The 18,427-nt window shown below is 42.3% G+C and overlaps 1 protein-coding gene across 4 annotated transcripts; it reads left to right on the forward strand.

Annotated features, from left to right (window-relative positions):
- Positions 1-35: 35 nt before the first annotated feature.
- Positions 36-9,963, forward strand: LOC140524020 (uncharacterized). Of its 4 annotated transcripts, none has more exons than XM_072638549.1 (2): positions 36-577; positions 9,474-9,963. In XM_072638549.1, the coding sequence occupies exons 1-2, from the start codon at positions 36-38 to the stop codon at positions 9,961-9,963; spliced, it is 1,032 nt and encodes a 343-aa protein (XP_072494650.1). The 4 variants fall into 4 exon arrangements, with proteins under 4 accessions (XP_072494650.1, XP_072494652.1, XP_072494651.1 ...); XM_072638551.1 differs by lacking the exon at positions 9,474-9,963 and having other exon boundaries at positions 36-112; positions 194-665; XM_072638550.1 differs by lacking the exon at positions 9,474-9,963 and having other exon boundaries at positions 36-109; positions 188-665.
- Positions 9,964-18,427: the final 8,464 nt, after the last annotated feature.

Below are 18,427 nucleotides of genomic sequence, written 5' to 3' on the forward strand. Positions count from 1 at the left end.
AAAGAAGTGACCCAGAAACTCAATCCACCAACACCATGGTCAACTCCTGTTGTGGCTCCACCTGCTCTGGCCAGAGCTGTGCCTCTGGCTGCTGCACCCCCTGCTGCTGCCGGACTGCCTGCTGCTTCAGGCCTCCCTGCTACCAGTGCACCTGCTGCAGGACCCACTGCTACAGACCCACCTGCCTTGTGTCCACCTGCTGCCGCCCCAGCTGCTGTGGATCGAGCTGCTGCCAGCCCTGCTGTCGCCCCAGCTGCTGCCTGACCAGCTGCTGCCAGCCCTGCTGCCGCCCCAGCTGCTGCCAGACCAGCTGCTGCCAGCCCTGCTGCCGCCCCAGCTGCGACCAGACCACCTGCTGCAGAACCACCTGCTGCCGCCCCACCTGCTGCCAGACTAGCTGCTGCCAGCCCTGCTGCCACCCCACCTGCTGCCTGACCAGCTGCTGCCAGCCCTGCTGCCGCCCCAGCTGCGGCCAGACCACCTGCTGCAGAACCACCTGCTGCCGCCCCAGCTGCTGCCAGACCAGCTGCTGCCAGCCCTGCTGCCGCCCCACCTGCTGCCAGACCAGCTGCTGCCAGCCCTGCTGCCGCCCCACCTGCTGCCAGACCACCTGCTGCAGAACCACCTGCTGCCGCCCTGCCTGCTGTGGCTCCTCTTGCTGCTGAATGTATGGAACAGTGCATGACTCCTCACCGTTCTCACCCCGTCCCAGGGAGGCATCAGTTCTCTTACTCATGCCACCCAGTATGATTAGAGTTTGTACGGCTCACCAACTTTAAGCTGGCCACAAAAGATCCATTGGGAAACCTCCACCAGTGGCTGCCCACTCAGGTTGCTTCTTCCGTACAAACCATCACCTCTCTGTTGGTCTCTTTCTCTTGTATGTTCAACAACTTTGAATGTCGTTTTAAGCCTCTCAGGTCAAACTCTAACCTGATCTTCCAGCCTTCTCATTCTCCTTTCTGGCTGTCCATCACCAGACTATGCTGTTTAAAAAGAAAATTACCTGCCATATTTTATCTCACCCTAAGATTTCTGTATAGATTCCAAAGACTTTTCCTTCCTAGACTCTCTCTTCTGCTGATTTTCCATTGTCTTCACTTTTGGCAATTTCCCGATAAAACTTGGGTTTCCTGGCAATAAACAAACCAACAACAAAGCAAAGTGGCCTTGCTATTTCTTTCTTTGTCTTCTTCTTTGTTATTGGGGCAATTCGTAGACTCGTATGATCACAGGACTTCCGGTTTCAAAGGATCTTCAGCACCCACCTGGTCCCTCTGCTTAAAGACCTTCAAAAAAGTATAACCGTCCACAGCAGCCCCTTGTACTCTGGGGCAACTCTACTTGTTTGAACAATTTTCCCAAAGTGAGAATTAAATTTTCATCTTTGCAACTTCATCCCATGGCTCTTTGTTCTGCCATTTGGTTTCAACAAGTGTAAGTCTTTTTTTTCCCCACATGACATTATTTTAAATACTTGAAAACAGCTTTTGCGTCCCCCTTGAATCTTCTTTCCTCTAGAACAATCATCCCAATTCTTTCGACCTGTCCTCAAATGACATGGACTTTTGGTCCTTCATCATGCTTGCCTCCCTCCTGTTTGCTCTCCAGTTTAAAAAGGAGAGTATGGACCAAGTCGATTTGCATCACATGGTTATGAAATACATTTTCAGCATTACATGTGCTCTAGCCTAGTACCTAGTACCTATCCCTTATTCTCTTTGAATATGGTTTAAGGAGGGGATAACATATATGCTCAACTGGGTTTGGAAATATTTCTTACCTTACGGAAAAATATTTAGAAAGGGAATAAAGAGAGGGGGAAAATAGAAAGGAGTGCTGATTGGGAGAGGGGGTAATCACAATTAAGCATTTTCAGGGAGGGCAGGGTCAAAAGAGAGAACAGAATAGATGGAAAGCTGGGGTAGAGCAGAGGAAAATATTGTCTCTCAAAACGGGAGTATTATGCAAGTGTTTTGCATGAGAATACATGCATAACGTATCAAATTGCTTGCCCTCTCAATGAGACTTTGTGGAAAGCGAGGAAGGGAGAGAATTTGGAACTCAATGCTTAAAAGAATGAATGTTAAAAATTTGGGAGTATAGACATTCATCTTACCCAACATAGAATCAGGCTGAAGGGCTAAGGGAAAGGAGGGGGGAGGTAAAAAGGAGGGTAGATTAAAGGAAGCCATGATGAGAAGTAAAACAGACTTTTGAGAAGACGATAGGGTAAAAAAAAAGAGAAGGATAAATGTAATTAAATAGGATGGACGGATTTGCACAGTGAACTGTGAACATGAATGAAATTAACTCACCCATAAAAGAGAAGAGAATCATAGAATGGATTAGAAAACAAAATCCAATAAGTTCTTTATCAGAGACACATATAAAATACAAAGATACACAAAGAATTAAAATACAGGGTTAGAACAGAAACTATTATGCTTTAGCTTAAGGTAAAAAGATCGATAGCAATCATGATCTCGGAGCAAAAGCAAAAATAGACTCAATTAAGAGAGATAATTAGAGATACTACATTTTGCTAAAAAAAAGAAAGAAAGAAAGAAAGAAAGAAGAAGAAGAAGAAGAAGAAGAAGAAGAAGAAGAAGAAGAAGAAGAAGAAGAAGAAGAAGAAGAAAAGGTACCTTAGACAATGAATTGGTACCAAAACAGAAAAATATGTTGTTAGTCCTTTGTTTTGGAAGAGGACCGATGCCATCATTGGGTAATGTTGATTCATGCATTAGTTAGATATAAGTGAGTCAGAGTTACACAAAATTATCAGCCTTTCTCTCTCTTTCAGAGTCATCAATGTCCAGTGACAAGACAAAAGCGAAGATGACTGGCAATGGCCCAGAACACAGGGAATGTCCTTGGCATCTTAGATGTGTGATCAAGCTCGAAACACTACAACGCTTGCCTCGCTCACCTTCAAGGTCAGACATTGTTCTCATTTGCCCACTCTGCTGGGGAAAGCCTTCACAGGTTTGGGGTAGACACCTTCCTAATTCAGCAGCAGGTTTAAGGTTCACCAGTTACCATCAACCTATTTTAGTCTACCTGCCAAGATGAGTTACTGAGGTGTGACTGCTGCAGATGCTGCAGCTTCTTGCAGCCATAGGCAAGAGTTGAGTGCCAAGTAAAAACCAAGGGTGGATGAGCAGCTCTGAAAATTGTTTTGCAAACCTTCACACTCAAGGTGCTAGTCCTCCTTGACCACCCCATAGAGTCCATTGAATACATGTACACTGAATGGAATAACAAGTAAATTCTTAAGGGAAAGGTCCTATGCATTACAGAAGAAAATAGATCATGAAACTATACTAATGAGAAACCTCAATGTATCACTCTTAGACCAAGATAATTCAAACCATCAAGTAAATAAGAAAGAAATTAAGGATCAAGGGCAGAGGCAAGAGGGTAGAGAAAGGGCAGGAACTCACTTGAACACTCCTAAATTCTACAGCTTTAAACGATGCCTCAAAATGGATCCTGGAGGAGCAGAACCCACAAAAGGATGCAATGAAACAATTTTCCAGTCCACGACAACTCTGAAGGTTGGCAGGAAAGATTTGTAGCACCAGCAGAAGAGTAGAACACAGTCCAGTGAAAGCCAGGAGGTGACTGTATGAGTGGCAGTAAGAGCAGTTTCCACAGCTCTCAGTCCACTGACAGTAAAGGGGTCAGACAACTGGTCAGAAGAAGATCAAAGAAGTCCCTTTGCTGGAATTTTGTTCAGGACACTGTTGCGTTGAGAATATATAGATCCACGTCATAGTCCTGCATCAGAATACCAGCGCAATGAGCACAAGTACACCAGAGTTTGCAGCCACAGGGGAGTGGGGACCCTGGTCACAGTTTAAGGTGGAAAAGAGTGTCATGCTTGCATGGAACACAGGGCAGGAGAGTAGTAACCACATCTCCCCTCGGTCATATCACCATGAGCTGAATATGATGAGATGATATCTAAAAAAATGAATTAAGAGATGAAAAAGAGGGATGCTCCGAAAGAAGGGGAAAGGGAGAAGTAGAGTGGGGTAAAATATCTCTGATAAAAGATGTTCAAAAGAGCTTTTATAATGGATAAGAGAATGGGGGATATGGAGCGGTTGCACTTGAACCTCACTCTCATTGGAATTGGCTATTAAGAGGGAGTAATATACACACAGTTGGGTATGGAAATCTGTTTTAGCCTACAGGAAAGTAGAAGGTGAGGGGAATATAGAAAGGGGGGCTGATAGAAGGGAGAGGTGGATTGAGGGGAGGTGATCCCAGATCAACACACTTTTGAGGATGAAAAAGATGAAAGGAGAGAGAGAAAAAAGAAGAGGGAGGAGGAAGAGGAGAAGAAGAAAGAGGTGGGGAAGGACTGAGGGAAATACACAGTAATCATAATTGTGAAAAATATTCCAACAAATTTCTCTGATAAAGGCTTCATTTCTCAAATACATAGAAAACTGAATGAAATTTGTGACAATAAAAGCCATTCCTCAATTGATATATAGTCAAAGGATATCAATAGGCAGTTTTTAAATTAACTAAAAATTCCATCTATAGTGATATAAAAAAATACTCTAACTCACTATCGATTGGAGATACGTGAATTAAAACAACTCTGAGATTCAAAGGTTTCCTTTAAAGTAGTAAGCTTTGGAGGGTGGAGCCAAGATGGTGGAGTAGAAGCACAGACCTGCTCGCACTCTCCTCCCCAAAGCCCTTATAATACCTATAAAAAATGCCTCTAAAAAATTCTAGAGCAGCAAAAGTCACCCAGTGACGGAGTGAAACAGATTTCCAGCCCACGATGGCCTGAAAGGCCTACAGAAAGGGTCTATCACACCAGGCTCCGAGTGGAGCCCAGTGTGGGCTGCACTGGCAGAGATGGGGCTGGAGCAGGATTTAGGGTGCTGAATCACAAACAGCTGCTGTGGTTTCCATATTTCCCAATCCACAAACGTCAAAGACAAGCTTCAGAAATCAGTGAGAAAGCTCTCACCTGGGTGAGAGGGGAGTAGAGTTGGGCACCAACCCGAGCCCCAAGCCCTGGGTGTCAACCACGGCTGCATCAGGATCTCTTGGCCTACAGACCCTGGGGGAATCAAGCAGCTCTTCTGGGTCTCAGTCCTGAGTGGTGGTCTTGGGTGGAGGAAGAGCACTGGTGTGGAGGAACTGGTGGTGACTGTGGAGAGGGAATCCCACACCCAGTTCCAAGGCAGAGAAGAATGCTTGTGGTTGCTCACAGACCAGAGCATAGGCCAGGAGAGGAGTAAACGCCTCTCCCATGACTATGTCACTTTGGAGTAACCAAGAACTTACAGGTCTCAAGAGATATCTCAGACAACAGCTGCACAAAACCTCTGAAGCCTGGGGTAGTATATCCTCCACTTGATAAAGGACTCAAAAGTCAGGTAATTGGCTGGAAAAGTGCCCCCAAAAGGCAAAAATAAGACTATAGAAGGTTACTTTCTGGGTGAAGAGGCATTTTCTTCCATCCTTTTAGATGAGGAAGAACAAAACATGCATTCAGGGGAGGACCAAAGCATGCAACCAGATGAAGAGAGCAAGGTCAAGGCTTCTACATCCAAAGCCTTAAAAAATATGCAATGCTCTCAGGGCATGGAAGAGCTCAAAAAGAATTTTGACAGTCAAGTAACAGAGGTGGAGGAAAAATTGGGAAAAGAAAGGAGAGAGATGCAAGAAAATCATGAAAAATGAGTCAACACCTTACTAAAGGAGACCCAAAAATGATGAAGAAAATAACACCTTTAAACTTAGACTGACCCAAATGTCAAAAGAGGGTCAAAAAGCCAATGAGGAGAAGAATGTCTTAAGAAGCAGAATTGACTAAATGGAAAAGGAGGTCCAAAAACTCACTGGAGAAAATAGTTCCTTACCAGTTAGAATGGAGCAGATGGAAGCTAATGACTTTGTGAGAAACCAAGACATTACAAACTGAAAAGAATGAAAAAGTAGAAAATAATGTGAAATATCTCATTGGAAAAATAACTGACCTGGAAAATACGCCCAGGATTTAAAAATTATTGGTCTATCTGAAAACCACTATAAAAAAAAGTGAGCTTAGACAACATCTTCCCAGACATTTTCAAGGAAAACTGCCCTGATAGTCTAGAACCAGAGGTTAAATAGACATCGAAAGAATACACTAATCGCCTTCTAAAAAGGCGCCAAAACAAAAATTTCTAGGAATAATGTATCCAAATTACAGAGTTCCCAGGTCAAGGAGAAAATCTTCTAAACAGCCAGAAAGAAATAATTCAAGTATTGTGGAAATACAATCAGGATAACACAAGATCTAGCAGCTTCTATATTAAGTGATCAAAGAGCTTGGAATATGATATTCCAGAGGTCAGAGGAGCTAGGATTAAAACCAGGAATCACCTGCCTAGCAAAACTGAGTGTAATACTGCTGGGAAAAAGGGAATTTCAAAGAAATAGAAGACTTACAAGCATTCTTGCTGAAAAGACCGGAGCTGAATAGAAAATTTGACTTTCACACACAAGAATCAAGAAAAGCATGAAAAGGTAAGCAGGAAAGAGAAATCATAAGGGACTTATTAAAATTGACCAGTTTACATTCCTGTATGGAAAGATGATATTTGCAACTCACGAGACTTTGCATAATATGAAGGTAGTTGGAGGAAATATAGGTAGATAGATAGATACATAGATACATAGATAGATAGATACATAGGTAGATGGATAGATAGATAGATACATAGATAGATAGATAGATAGATAGATAGATAGATAGATAGATAGATAGATAGATAGATAGATAGATTGATTGATTGATTGATAGACAGATGGCACAGGGTGATTTGAATATGAAGGGAAGACATCTAAAAAATAAAATTAAGGCATGAGAGAGGAATATATTGGAGGATAAAGGGAGAGAAAAGGGGGGTAAATTACCACACATAAAAGGGGCAAGAAAAACGTTTCACAATGGAGGGGAAGAACAGGGACGTGAAAGGGAATGGGTGAACCTGATTCACATAAGATTTGGCTTACGGAGAGGGTAATATATACACTCAAATTGGTATCTTACCCAAGAGGGAAGTAAGGTGGAAGGGGATAAGGGGCTGATGATAGAAGGGAGGGCAGATGAGAGAAGATGATAGTCAGAAGGAAATACTTTTGAGAAGGATCAGGGTCAAAGTTGAAAATAGAATAAGTGGGGGTAGAATAGGTCGAATGAAAAAATGTTTCTCTTCCACAACATGAGTATTGTGGAAGTGTTTTGCATAACTACACACGTATGTAGTCTATATTATGGTGCTTGCCTTCTCAATAACGGTGAGTGGGGAGGGAAGAAAGAAGAGAATTTAGAACTCAACGTTTTAAAAATAAATGTTTAAAAATTGTTTTTATATGCAACTGGGAAATAAGACGCATAGACAATGGGGTATATAAATCTATATTGCCCTACAAGAAATAAGGGGAAAGGGAATAAGGGGATTCATAAAAGGGATGGCAGATTAGAGGAAGGGGGTAATCGGAATGCGTGCCATATTGGGGTGGGGGGAGGGAACAAAATTTGTAGAAAATTTGGAACTCACAGTCTTTTGGAAGTGAATGTTGAAAACCAAAAATAAATCAATTGTTTTTTAAAAAAGGAATCTCTCCGTGTAGATAGAGATATATACATACAGACAGACATGGATAGATCCTCCTTGGTTAAAGTCACAGAAGTATTTTGAAAAAGGGTTAAATCTATATCCTTCATATCTGGATCTCTAACAGAGAAAGAGTCTGGAGATGCTGTTCCAGTACCACCGACTTCAGCATCTTCCTCAAACTTCAAATTCTCTCCTTCCCCAGACCCTGAGATTACTGTTCATGGAACATGATGTCCATCAAAGGAGAATTTTCTTTAAAAAGTGAAAATATTCCTTAGAATCTGTGCTAGTTTTTTCAGATAGTCCAGTATAAATTCCTCTTGAGACAGCATGGATTGCAAAGCTGCACTTTGTTATTCTAAGCACCTTGTAATTTTTATCAGTGATCTCCTTTTGATTTTTGTGGATTCATATTTATTTTGTTGAGCATCCTATTTTTTCTAAAGATGTCTTTACTGATTTCTGATCCTCATCTGTCATCTCCACCAGCAGCCTCCATCAGTCAAAGTCAGCAGTCCTTCTGGAGTTGGTGACCCAATGCTGGAAAGGCTTCTGGATCTCCTCTGACACGGCTTCTTTAGTCCTTTCCCAGCCTCACTTTGCCCATACCTGATGTCTCTAAGGGGCCGTCATTATTGGTTTATTCTGTGACATACAAGAAGAACTGCTTCCTTCTCTGTTGCTGCCACCATCACCTCCTCCCGCCCAAGAGCCACTCAAAAACGTATGTTTCACATGAAATAAAGAGAGGAGGTCACATCTTACTTGTTTGTATGACCAACAGAATTCTCACTCAAGTTGAACGCTGTTGTCCATCAATGATCATCAGTGACTCAGAAAGAATCAGAAATATCCAGAACAATCCGCTCCATGCTGATACCCAAACGCTGCTTTGATAGTACATGGAATGTCAGTCAACTAGTCAATATATATTTCTTAGATGACTGCTGTGTTCTGAACACGGTACTATGCTCTGTGGGTACAAATAATGGGGAGACAACATAAAAGCAATTATGCAAAAACAAGCAGCATATAGAACATACTGGAATTAATAGAGAGAGGGTGGGCACTAGAGTTTAGGGGCAACTCAAGTCATTAGAATTGAGCATTAGAAACAAGAGGGCAACTTATCAGGAACATCTGTGTGTTGTCATAAATATTTCCTAAGCTGCCTTCACCGTATATGAACTACATGTCTCCGTGAGTCACAGGATGATACATGGACAAGAGAAAGTGACATGAATGGCTGACCCATGACTGTCTATCACATGAGGACTAGAAGTTGGAAGCAGGAAAAAAATAAGCAGAGGTGATGCTCCTAACTTGATTCCAAAGAAGATGGCACAATATGTTCACGTTGTTCAGACATAAATGGGAAAAATGGCCTCTGAGGTTGCTTCTAATTCTGATATTCTGTGTGACCAAGTCTTACGGATTTAATCAGATGTATAGAAAAGTAGATGAATCCTATCAGGTTAAAGGAAATAAGTTTTTCCATCATTATAGAAATTATCTAATTTAAGGGTCATTTTTTCCCTCTTGCTAAACAGTAATGAGGAAATAAACTATTATTGGTGATGGCTGCCATTCAGGAGGGTATAAAAGAGCCCTGTGGGATCAGGAGACTTTCAAACTGAAGTCATTCACTCACCTGGAAAGAAGTGACCCAGAAACTCAATCCACCAACACCATGGTCAACTCCTGTTGTGGCTCCACCTGCTCTGGCCAGAGCTGTGCCTCTGGCTGCTGCACCCCCTGCTGCTGCCGGACTGCCTGCTGCTTCAGGCCTCCCTGCTACCAGTGCACCTGCTGCAGGACCCACTGCTACAGACCCACCTGCCTTGTGTCCACCTGCTGCCGCCCCAGCTGCTGTGGATCGAGCTGCTGCCAGCCCTGCTGTCGCCCCAGCTGCTGCCTGACCAGCTGCTGCCAGCCCTGCTGCCGCCCCAGCTGCTGCCAGACCAGCTGCTGCCAGCCCTGCTGCCGCCCCAGCTGCGACCAGACCACCTGCTGCAGAACCACCTGCTGCCGCCCCACCTGCTGCCAGACTAGCTGCTGCCAGCCCTGCTGCCGTCCCAGCTGCTGCCTGACCAGCTGCTGCCAGCCCTGCTGCCGCCCCAGCTGCGGCCAGACCACCTGCTGCAGAACCACCTGCTGCCGCCCCAGCTGCTGCCAGACCAGCTGCTGCCAGCCCTGCTGCCGCCCCACCTGCTGCCAGACCAGCTGCTGCCAGCCCTGCTGCCGCCCCACCTGCTGCCAGACCACCTGCTGCAGAACCACCTGCTGCCGCCCTGCCTGCTGTGGCTCCTCTTGCTGCTGAATGTATGGAACAGTGCATGACTCCTCACCGTTCTCACCCCGTCCCAGGGAGGCATCAGTTCTCTTACTCATGCCACCCAGTATGATTAGAGTTTGTACGGCTCACCAACTTTAAGCTGGCCACAAAAGATCCATTGGGAAACCTCCACCAGTGGCTGCCCACTCAGGTTGCTTCTTCCGTACAAACCATCACCTCTCTGTTGGTCTCTTTCTCTTGTATGTTCAACAACTTTGAATGTCGTTTTAAGCCTCTCAGGTCAAACTCTAACCTGATCTTCCAGCCTTCTCATTCTCCTTTCTGGCTGTCCATCACCAGACTATGCTGTTTAAAAAGAAAATTACCTGCCATATTTTATCTCACCCTAAGATTTCTGTATAGATTCCAAAGACTTTTCCTTCCTAGACTCTCTCTTCTGCTGATTTTCCATTGTCTTCACTTTTGGCAATTTCCCGATAAAACTTGGGTTTCCTGGCAATAAACAAACCAACAACAAAGCAAAGTGGCCTTGCTATTTCTTTCTTTGTCTTCTTCTTTGTTATTGGGGCAATTCGTAGACTCGTATGATCACAGGACTTCCGGTTTCAAAGGATCTTCAGCACCCACCTGGTCCCTCTGCTTAAAGACCTTCAAAAAAGTATAACCGTCCACAGCAGCCCCTTGTACTCTGGGGCAACTCTACTTGTTTGAACAATTTTCCCAAAGTGAGAATTAAATTTTCATCTTTGCAACTTCATCCCATGGCTCTTTGTTCTGCCATTTGGTTTCAACAAGTGTAAGTCTTTTTTTTCCCCACATGACATTATTTTAAATACTTGAAAACAGCTTTTGCGTCCCCCTTGAATCTTCTTTCCTCTAGAACAATCATCCCAATTCTTTCGACCTGTCCTCAAATGACATGGACTTTTGGTCCTTCATCATGCTTGCCTCCCTCCTGTTTGCTCTCCAGTTTAAAAAGGAGAGTATGGACCAAGTCGATTTGCATCACATGGTTATGAAATACATTTTCAGCATTACATGTGCTCTAGCCTAGTACCTAGTACCTATCCCTTATTCTCTTTGAATATGGTTTAAGGAGGGGATAACATATATGCTCAACTGGGTTTGGAAATATTTCTTACCTTACGGAAAAATATTTAGAAAGGGAATAAAGAGAGGGGGAAAATAGAAAGGAGTGCTGATTGGGAGAGGGGGTAATCACAATTAAGCATTTTCAGGGAGGGCAGGGTCAAAAGAGAGAACAGAATAGATGGAAAGCTGGGGTAGAGCAGAGGAAAATATTGTCTCTCAAAACGGGAGTATTATGCAAGTGTTTTGCATGAGAATACATGCATAACGTATCAAATTGCTTGCCCTCTCAATGAGACTTTGTGGAAAGCGAGGAAGGGAGAGAATTTGGAACTCAATGCTTAAAAGAATGAATGTTAAAAATTTGGGAGTATAGACATTCATCTTACCCAACATAGAATCAGGCTGAAGGGCTAAGGGAAAGGAGGGGGGAGGTAAAAAGGAAGGTAGATTAAAGGAAGCCATGATGAGAAGTAAAACAGACTTTTGAGAAGACGATAGGGTAAAAAAAAAGAGAAGGATAAATGTAATTAAATAGGATGGACGGATTTGCACAGTGAACTGTGAACATGAATGAAATTAACTCACCCATAAAAGAGAAGAGAATCATAGAATGGATTAGAAAACAAAATCCAATAAGTTCTTTATCAGAGACACATATAAAATACAAAGATACACAAAGAATTAAAATACAGGGTTAGAACAGAAACTATTATGCTTTAGCTTAAGGTAAAAAGATCGATAGCAATCATGATCTCGGAGCAAAAGCAAAAATAGACTCAATTAAGAGAGATAATTAGAGATACTACATTTTGCTAAAAAAAAGAAAGAAAGAAAGAAAGAAAGAAGAAGAAGAAGAAGAAGAAGAAGAAGAAGAAGAAGAAGAAGAAGAAGAAGAAGAAGAAAAGGTACCTTAGACAATGAATTGGTACCAAAACAGAAAAATATGTTGTTAGTCCTTTGTTTTGGAAGAGGACCGATGCCATCATTGGGTAATGTTGATTCATGCATTAGTTAGATATAAGTGAGTCAGAGTTACACAAAATTATCAGCCTTTCTCTCTCTTTCAGAGTCATCAATGTCCAGTGACAAGACAAAAGCGAAGATGACTGGCAATGGCCCAGAACACAGGGAATGTCCTTGGCATCTTAGATGTGTGATCAAGCTCGAAACACTACAACGCTTGCCTCGCTCACCTTCAAGGTCAGACATTGTTCTCATTTGCCCACTCTGCTGGGGAAAGCCTTCACAGGTTTGGGGTAGACACCTTCCTAATTCAGCAGCAGGTTTAAGGTTCACCAGTTACCATCAACCTATTTTAGTCTACCTGCCAAGATGAGTTACTGAGGTGTGACTGCTGCAGATGCTGCAGCTTCTTGCAGCCATAGGCAAGAGTTGAGTGCCAAGTAAAAACCAAGGGTGGATGAGCAGCTCTGAAAATTGTTTTGCAAACCTTCACACTCAAGGTGCTAGTCCTCCTTGACCACCCCATAGAGTCCATTGAATACATGTACACTGAATGGAATAACAAGTAAATTCTTAAGGGAAAGGTCCTATGCATTACAGAAGAAAATAGATCATGAAACTATACTAATGAGAAACCTCAATGTATCACTCTTAGACCAAGATAATTCAAACCATCAAGTAAATAAGAAAGAAATTAAGGATCAAGGGCAGAGGCAAGAGGGTAGAGAAAGGGCAGGAACTCACTTGAACACTCCTAAATTCTACAGCTTTAAACGATGCCTCAAAATGGATCCTGGAGGAGCAGAACCCACAAAAGGATGCAATGAAACAATTTTCCAGTCCACGACAACTCTGAAGGTTGGCAGGAAAGATTTGTAGCACCAGCAGAAGAGTAGAACACAGTCCAGTGAAAGCCAGGAGGTGACTGTATGAGTGGCAGTAAGAGCAGTTTCCACAGCTCTCAGTCCACTGACAGTAAAGGGGTCAGACAACTGGTCAGAAGAAGATCAAAGAAGTCCCTTTGCTGGAATTTTGTTCAGGACACTGTTGCGTTGAGAATATATAGATCCACGTCATAGTCCTGCATCAGAATACCAGCGCAATGAGCACAAGTACACCAGAGTTTGCAGCCACAGGGGAGTGGGGACCCTGGTCACAGTTTAAGGTGGAAAAGAGTGTCATGCTTGCATGGAACACAGGGCAGGAGAGTAGTAACCACATCTCCCCTCGGTCATATCACCATGAGCTGAATATGATGAGATGATATCTAAAAAAATGAATTAAGAGATGAAAAAGAGGGATGCTCCGAAAGAAGGGGAAAGGGAGAAGTAGAGTGGGGTAAAATATCTCTGATAAAAGATGTTCAAAAGAGCTTTTATAATGGATAAGAGAATGGGGGATATGGAGCGGTTGCACTTGAACCTCACTCTCATTGGAATTGGCTATTAAGAGGGAGTAATATACACACAGTTGGGTATGGAAATCTGTTTTAGCCTACAGGAAAGTAGAAGGTGAGGGGAATATAGAAAGGGGGGCTGATAGAAGGGAGAGGTGGATTGAGGGGAGGTGATCCCAGATCAACACACTTTTGAGGATGAAAAAGATGAAAGGAGAGAGAGAAAAAAGAAGAGGGAGGAGGAAGAGGAGAAGAAGAAAGAGGTGGGGAAGGACTGAGGGAAATACACAGTAATCATAATTGTGAAAAATATTCCAACAAATTTCTCTGATAAAGGCTTCATTTCTCAAATACATAGAAAACTGAATGAAATTTGTGACAATAAAAGCCATTCCTCAATTGATATATAGTCAAAGGATATCAATAGGCAGTTTTTAAATTAATTAAAAATTCCATCTATAGTGATATAAAAAAATACTCTAACTCACTATCGATTGGAGATACGTGAATTAAAACAACTCTGAGATTCAAAGGTTTCCTTTAAAGTAGTAAGCTTTGGAGGGTGGAGCCAAGATGGTGGAGTAGAAGCACAGACCTGCTCGCACTCTCCTCCCCAAAGCCCTTATAATACCTATAAAAAATGCCTCTAAAAAATTCTAGAGCAGCAAAAGTCACCCAGTGACGGAGTGAAACAGATTTCCAGCCCACGATGGCCTGAAAGGCCTACAGAAAGGGTCTATCACACCAGGCTCCGAGTGGAGCCCAGTGTGGGCTGCACTGGCAGAGATGGGGCTGGAGCAGGATTTAGGGTGCTGAATCACAAACAGCTGCTGTGGTTTCCATATTTCCCAATCCACAAACGTCAAAGACAAGCTTCAGAAATCAGTGAGAAAGCTCTCACCTGGGTGAGAGGGGAGTAGAGTTGGGCACCAACCCGAGCCCCAAGCCCTGGGTGTCAACCACGGCTGCATCAGGATCTCTTGGCCTACAGACCCTGGGGGAATCAAGCAGCTCTTCTGGGTCTCAGTCCTGAGTGGTGGTCTTGGGTGGAGGAAGAGCACTGGTGTGGAGGAACTGGTGGTGACTGTGGAGAGGGAATCCCACACCCAGTTCCAAGGCAGAGAAGAATGCTTGTGGTTGCTCACAGACCAGAGCATAGGCCAGGAGAGGAGTAAACGCCTCTCCCATGACTATGTCACTTTGGAGTAACCAAGAACTTACAGGTCTCAAGAGATATCTCAGACAACAGCTGCACAAAACCTCTGAAGCCTGGGGTAGTATATCCTCCACTTGATAAAGGACTCAAAAGTCAGGTAATTGGCTGGAAAAGTGCCCCCAAAAGGCAAAAATAAGACTATAGAAGGTTACTTTCTGGGTGAAGAGGCATTTTCTTCCATCCTTTTAGATGAGGAAGAACAAAACATGCATTCAGGGGAGGACCAAAGCATGCAACCAGATGAAGAGAGCAAGGTCAAGGCTTCTACATCCAAAGCCTTAAAAAATATGCAATGCTCTCAGGGCATGGAAGAGCTCAAAAAGAATTTTGACAGTCAAGTAACAGAGGTGGAGGAAAAATTGGGAAAAGAAAGGAGAGAGATGCAAGAAAATCATGAAAAATGAGTCAACACCTTACTAAAGGAGACCCAAAAATGATGAAGAAAATAACACCTTTAAACTTAGACTGACCCAAATGTCAAAAGAGGGTCAAAAAGCCAATGAGGAGAAGAATGTCTTAAGAAGCAGAATTGACTAAATGGAAAAGGAGGTCCAAAAACTCACTGGAGAAAATAGTTCCTTACCAGTTAGAATGGAGCAGATGGAAGCTAATGACTTTGTGAGAAACCAAGACATTACAAACTGAAAAGAATGAAAAAGTAGAAAATAATGTGAAATATCTCATTGGAAAAATAACTGACCTGGAAAATACGCCCAGGATTTAAAAATTATTGGTCTATCTGAAAACCACTATAAAAAAAAGTGAGCTTAGACAACATCTTCCCAGACATTTTCAAGGAAAACTGCCCTGATAGTCTAGAACCAGAGGTTAAATAGACATCGAAAGAATACACTAATCGCCTTCTAAAAAGGCGCCAAAACAAAAATTTCTAGGAATAATGTATCCAAATTTCAGAGTTCCCAGGTCAAGGAGAAAATCTTCTAAACAGCCAGAAAGAAATAATTCAAGTATTGTGGAAATACAATCAGGATAACACAAGATCTAGCAGCTTCTATATTAAGTGATCAAAGAGCTTGGAATATGATATTCCAGAGGTCAGAGGAGCTAGGATTAAAACCAGGAATCACCTGCCTAGCAAAACTGAGTGTAATACTGCTGGGAAAAAGGGAATTTCAAAGAAATAGAAGACTTACAAGCATTCTTGCTGAAAAGACCGGAGCTGAATAGAAAATTTGACTTTCACACACAAGAATCAAGAAAAGCATGAAAAGGTAAGCAGGAAAGAGAAATCATAAGGGACTTATTAAAATTGACCAGTTTACATTCCTGTATGGAAAGATGATATTTGCAACTCACGAGACTTTGCATAATATGAAGGTAGTTGGAGGAAATATAGGTAGATAGATAGATACATAGATACATAGATAGATAGATACATAGGTAGATGGATAGATAGATAGATACATAGATAGATAGATAGATAGATAGATAGATAGATAGATAGATAGATAGATAGATAGATAGATAGATAGATAGATAGATAGATTGATTGATTGATAGACAGATGGCACAGGGTGATTTGAATATGAAGGGAAGACATCTAAAAAATAAAATTAAGGCATGAGAGAGGAATATATTGGAGGATAAAGGGAGAGAAAAGGGGGGTAAATTACCACACATAAAAGGGGCAAGAAAAACGTTTCACAATGGAGGGGAAGAACAGGGACGTGAAAGGGAATGGGTGAACCTGATTCACATAAGATTTGGCTTACGGAGGGGGTAATATATACACTCAAATTGGTATCTTACCCAAGAGGGAAGTAAGGTGGAAGGGGATAAGGGGCTGATGATAGAAGGGAGGGCAGATGAGAGAAGATGATAGTCAGAAGGAAATACTTTTGAGAAGGATCAGGGTCAAAGTTGAAAATAGAATAAGTGGGGGTAGAATAGGTCGAATGAAAAAATGTTTCTCTTCCACAACATGAGTATTGTGGAAGTGTTTTGCATAACTACACACGTATGTAGTCTATATTATGGTGCTTGCCTTCTCAATAACGGTGAGTGGGGAGGGAAGAAAGAAGAGAATTTAGAACTCAACGTTTTAAAAATAAATGTTTAAAAATTGTTTTTATATGCAACTGGGAAATAAGACGCATAGACAATGGGGTATATAAATCTATATTGCCCTACAAGAAATAAGGGGAAAGGGAATAAGGGGATTCATAAAAGGGATGGCAGATTAGAGGAAGGGGGTAATCGGAATGCGTGCCATATTGGGGTGGGGGGAGGGAACAAAATTTGTAGAAAATTTGGAACTCACAGTCTTTTGGAAGTGAATGTTGAAAACCAAAAATAAATCAATTGTTTTTTAAAAAAAGGAATCTCTCCGTGTAGATAGAGATATATACATACAGACAGACATGGATAGATCCTCCTTGGTTAAAGTCACAGAAGTATTTTGAAAAAGGGTTAAATCTATATCCTTCATATCTGGATCTCTAACAGAGAAAGAGTCTGGAGATGCTGTTCCAGTACCACCGACTTCAGCATCTTCCTCAAACTTCAAATTCTCTCCTTCCCCAGACCCTGAGATTACTGTTCATGGAACATGATGTCCATCAAAGGAGAATTTTCTTTAAAAAGTGAAAATATTCCTTAGAATCTGTGCTAGTTTTTTCAGATAGTCCAGTATAAATTCCTCTTGAGACAGCATGGATTGCAAAGCTGCACTTTGTTATTCTAAGCACCTTGTAATTTTTATCAGTGATCTCCTTTTGATTTTTGTGGATTCATATTTATTTTGTTGAGCATCCTATTTTTTCTAAAGATGTCTTTACTGATTTCTGATCCTCATCTGTCATCTCCACCAGCAGCCTCCATCAGTCAAAGTCAGCAGTCCTTCTGGAGTTGGTGACCCAATGCTGGAAAGGCTTCTGGATCTCCTCTGACACGGCTTCTTTAGTCCTTTCCCAGCCTCACTTTGCCCATACCTGATGTCTCTAAGGGGCCGTCATTATTGGTTTATTCTGTGACATACAAGAAGAACTGCTTCCTTCTCTGTTGCTGCCACCATCACCTCCTCCCGCCCAAGAGCCACTCAAAAACGTATGTTTCACATGAAATAAAGAGAGGAGGTCACATCTTTACTTGTTTGTATGACCAACAGAATTCTCACTCAAGTTGAACGCTGTTGTCCATCAATGATCATCAGTGATTCAGAAAGAATCAGAAATATCCAGAACAATCCGCTCCATGCTGATACCCAAACGCTGCTTTGATAGTACATGGAATGTCAGTCAACTAGTCAATATATATTTCTTAGATGACTGCTGTGTTCTGAACACGGTACTATGCTCTGTGGGTACAAATAATGGGGAGACAACATAAAAGCAATTATGCAAAAACAAGCAGCATATAGAACATACTGGAATTAATAGAGAGAGGGTGGGCACTAGAGTTTAGGGGCAACTCAAGTCATTAGAATTGAGCATTAGAAACAAGAGGGCAACTTATCAGGAACATCTGTGTGTTGTCATAAATATTTCCTAAGCTGCCTTCACCGTATATGAACTACATGTCTCCGTGAGTCACAGGATGATACATGGACAAGAGAAAGTGACATGAATGGCTGACCCATGACTGTCTATCACATGAGGACTAGAAGTTGGAAGCAGGAAAAAAATAAGCAGAGGTGATGCTCCTAACTTGATTCCAAAGAAGATGGCACAATATGTTCACGTTGTTCAGACATAAATGGGAAAAATGGCCTCTGAGGTTGCTTCTAATTCTGATATTCTGTGTGACCAAGTCTTACGGATTTAATCAGATGTATAGAAAAGTAGATGAATCCTATCAGGTTA

This window comes from Notamacropus eugenii, chromosome 2, assembly GCF_028372415.1.
Source record: "Notamacropus eugenii isolate mMacEug1 chromosome 2, mMacEug1.pri_v2, whole genome shotgun sequence".
In the NCBI taxonomy this organism is placed as follows: domain Eukaryota; kingdom Metazoa; phylum Chordata; class Mammalia; order Diprotodontia; family Macropodidae; genus Notamacropus; species Notamacropus eugenii.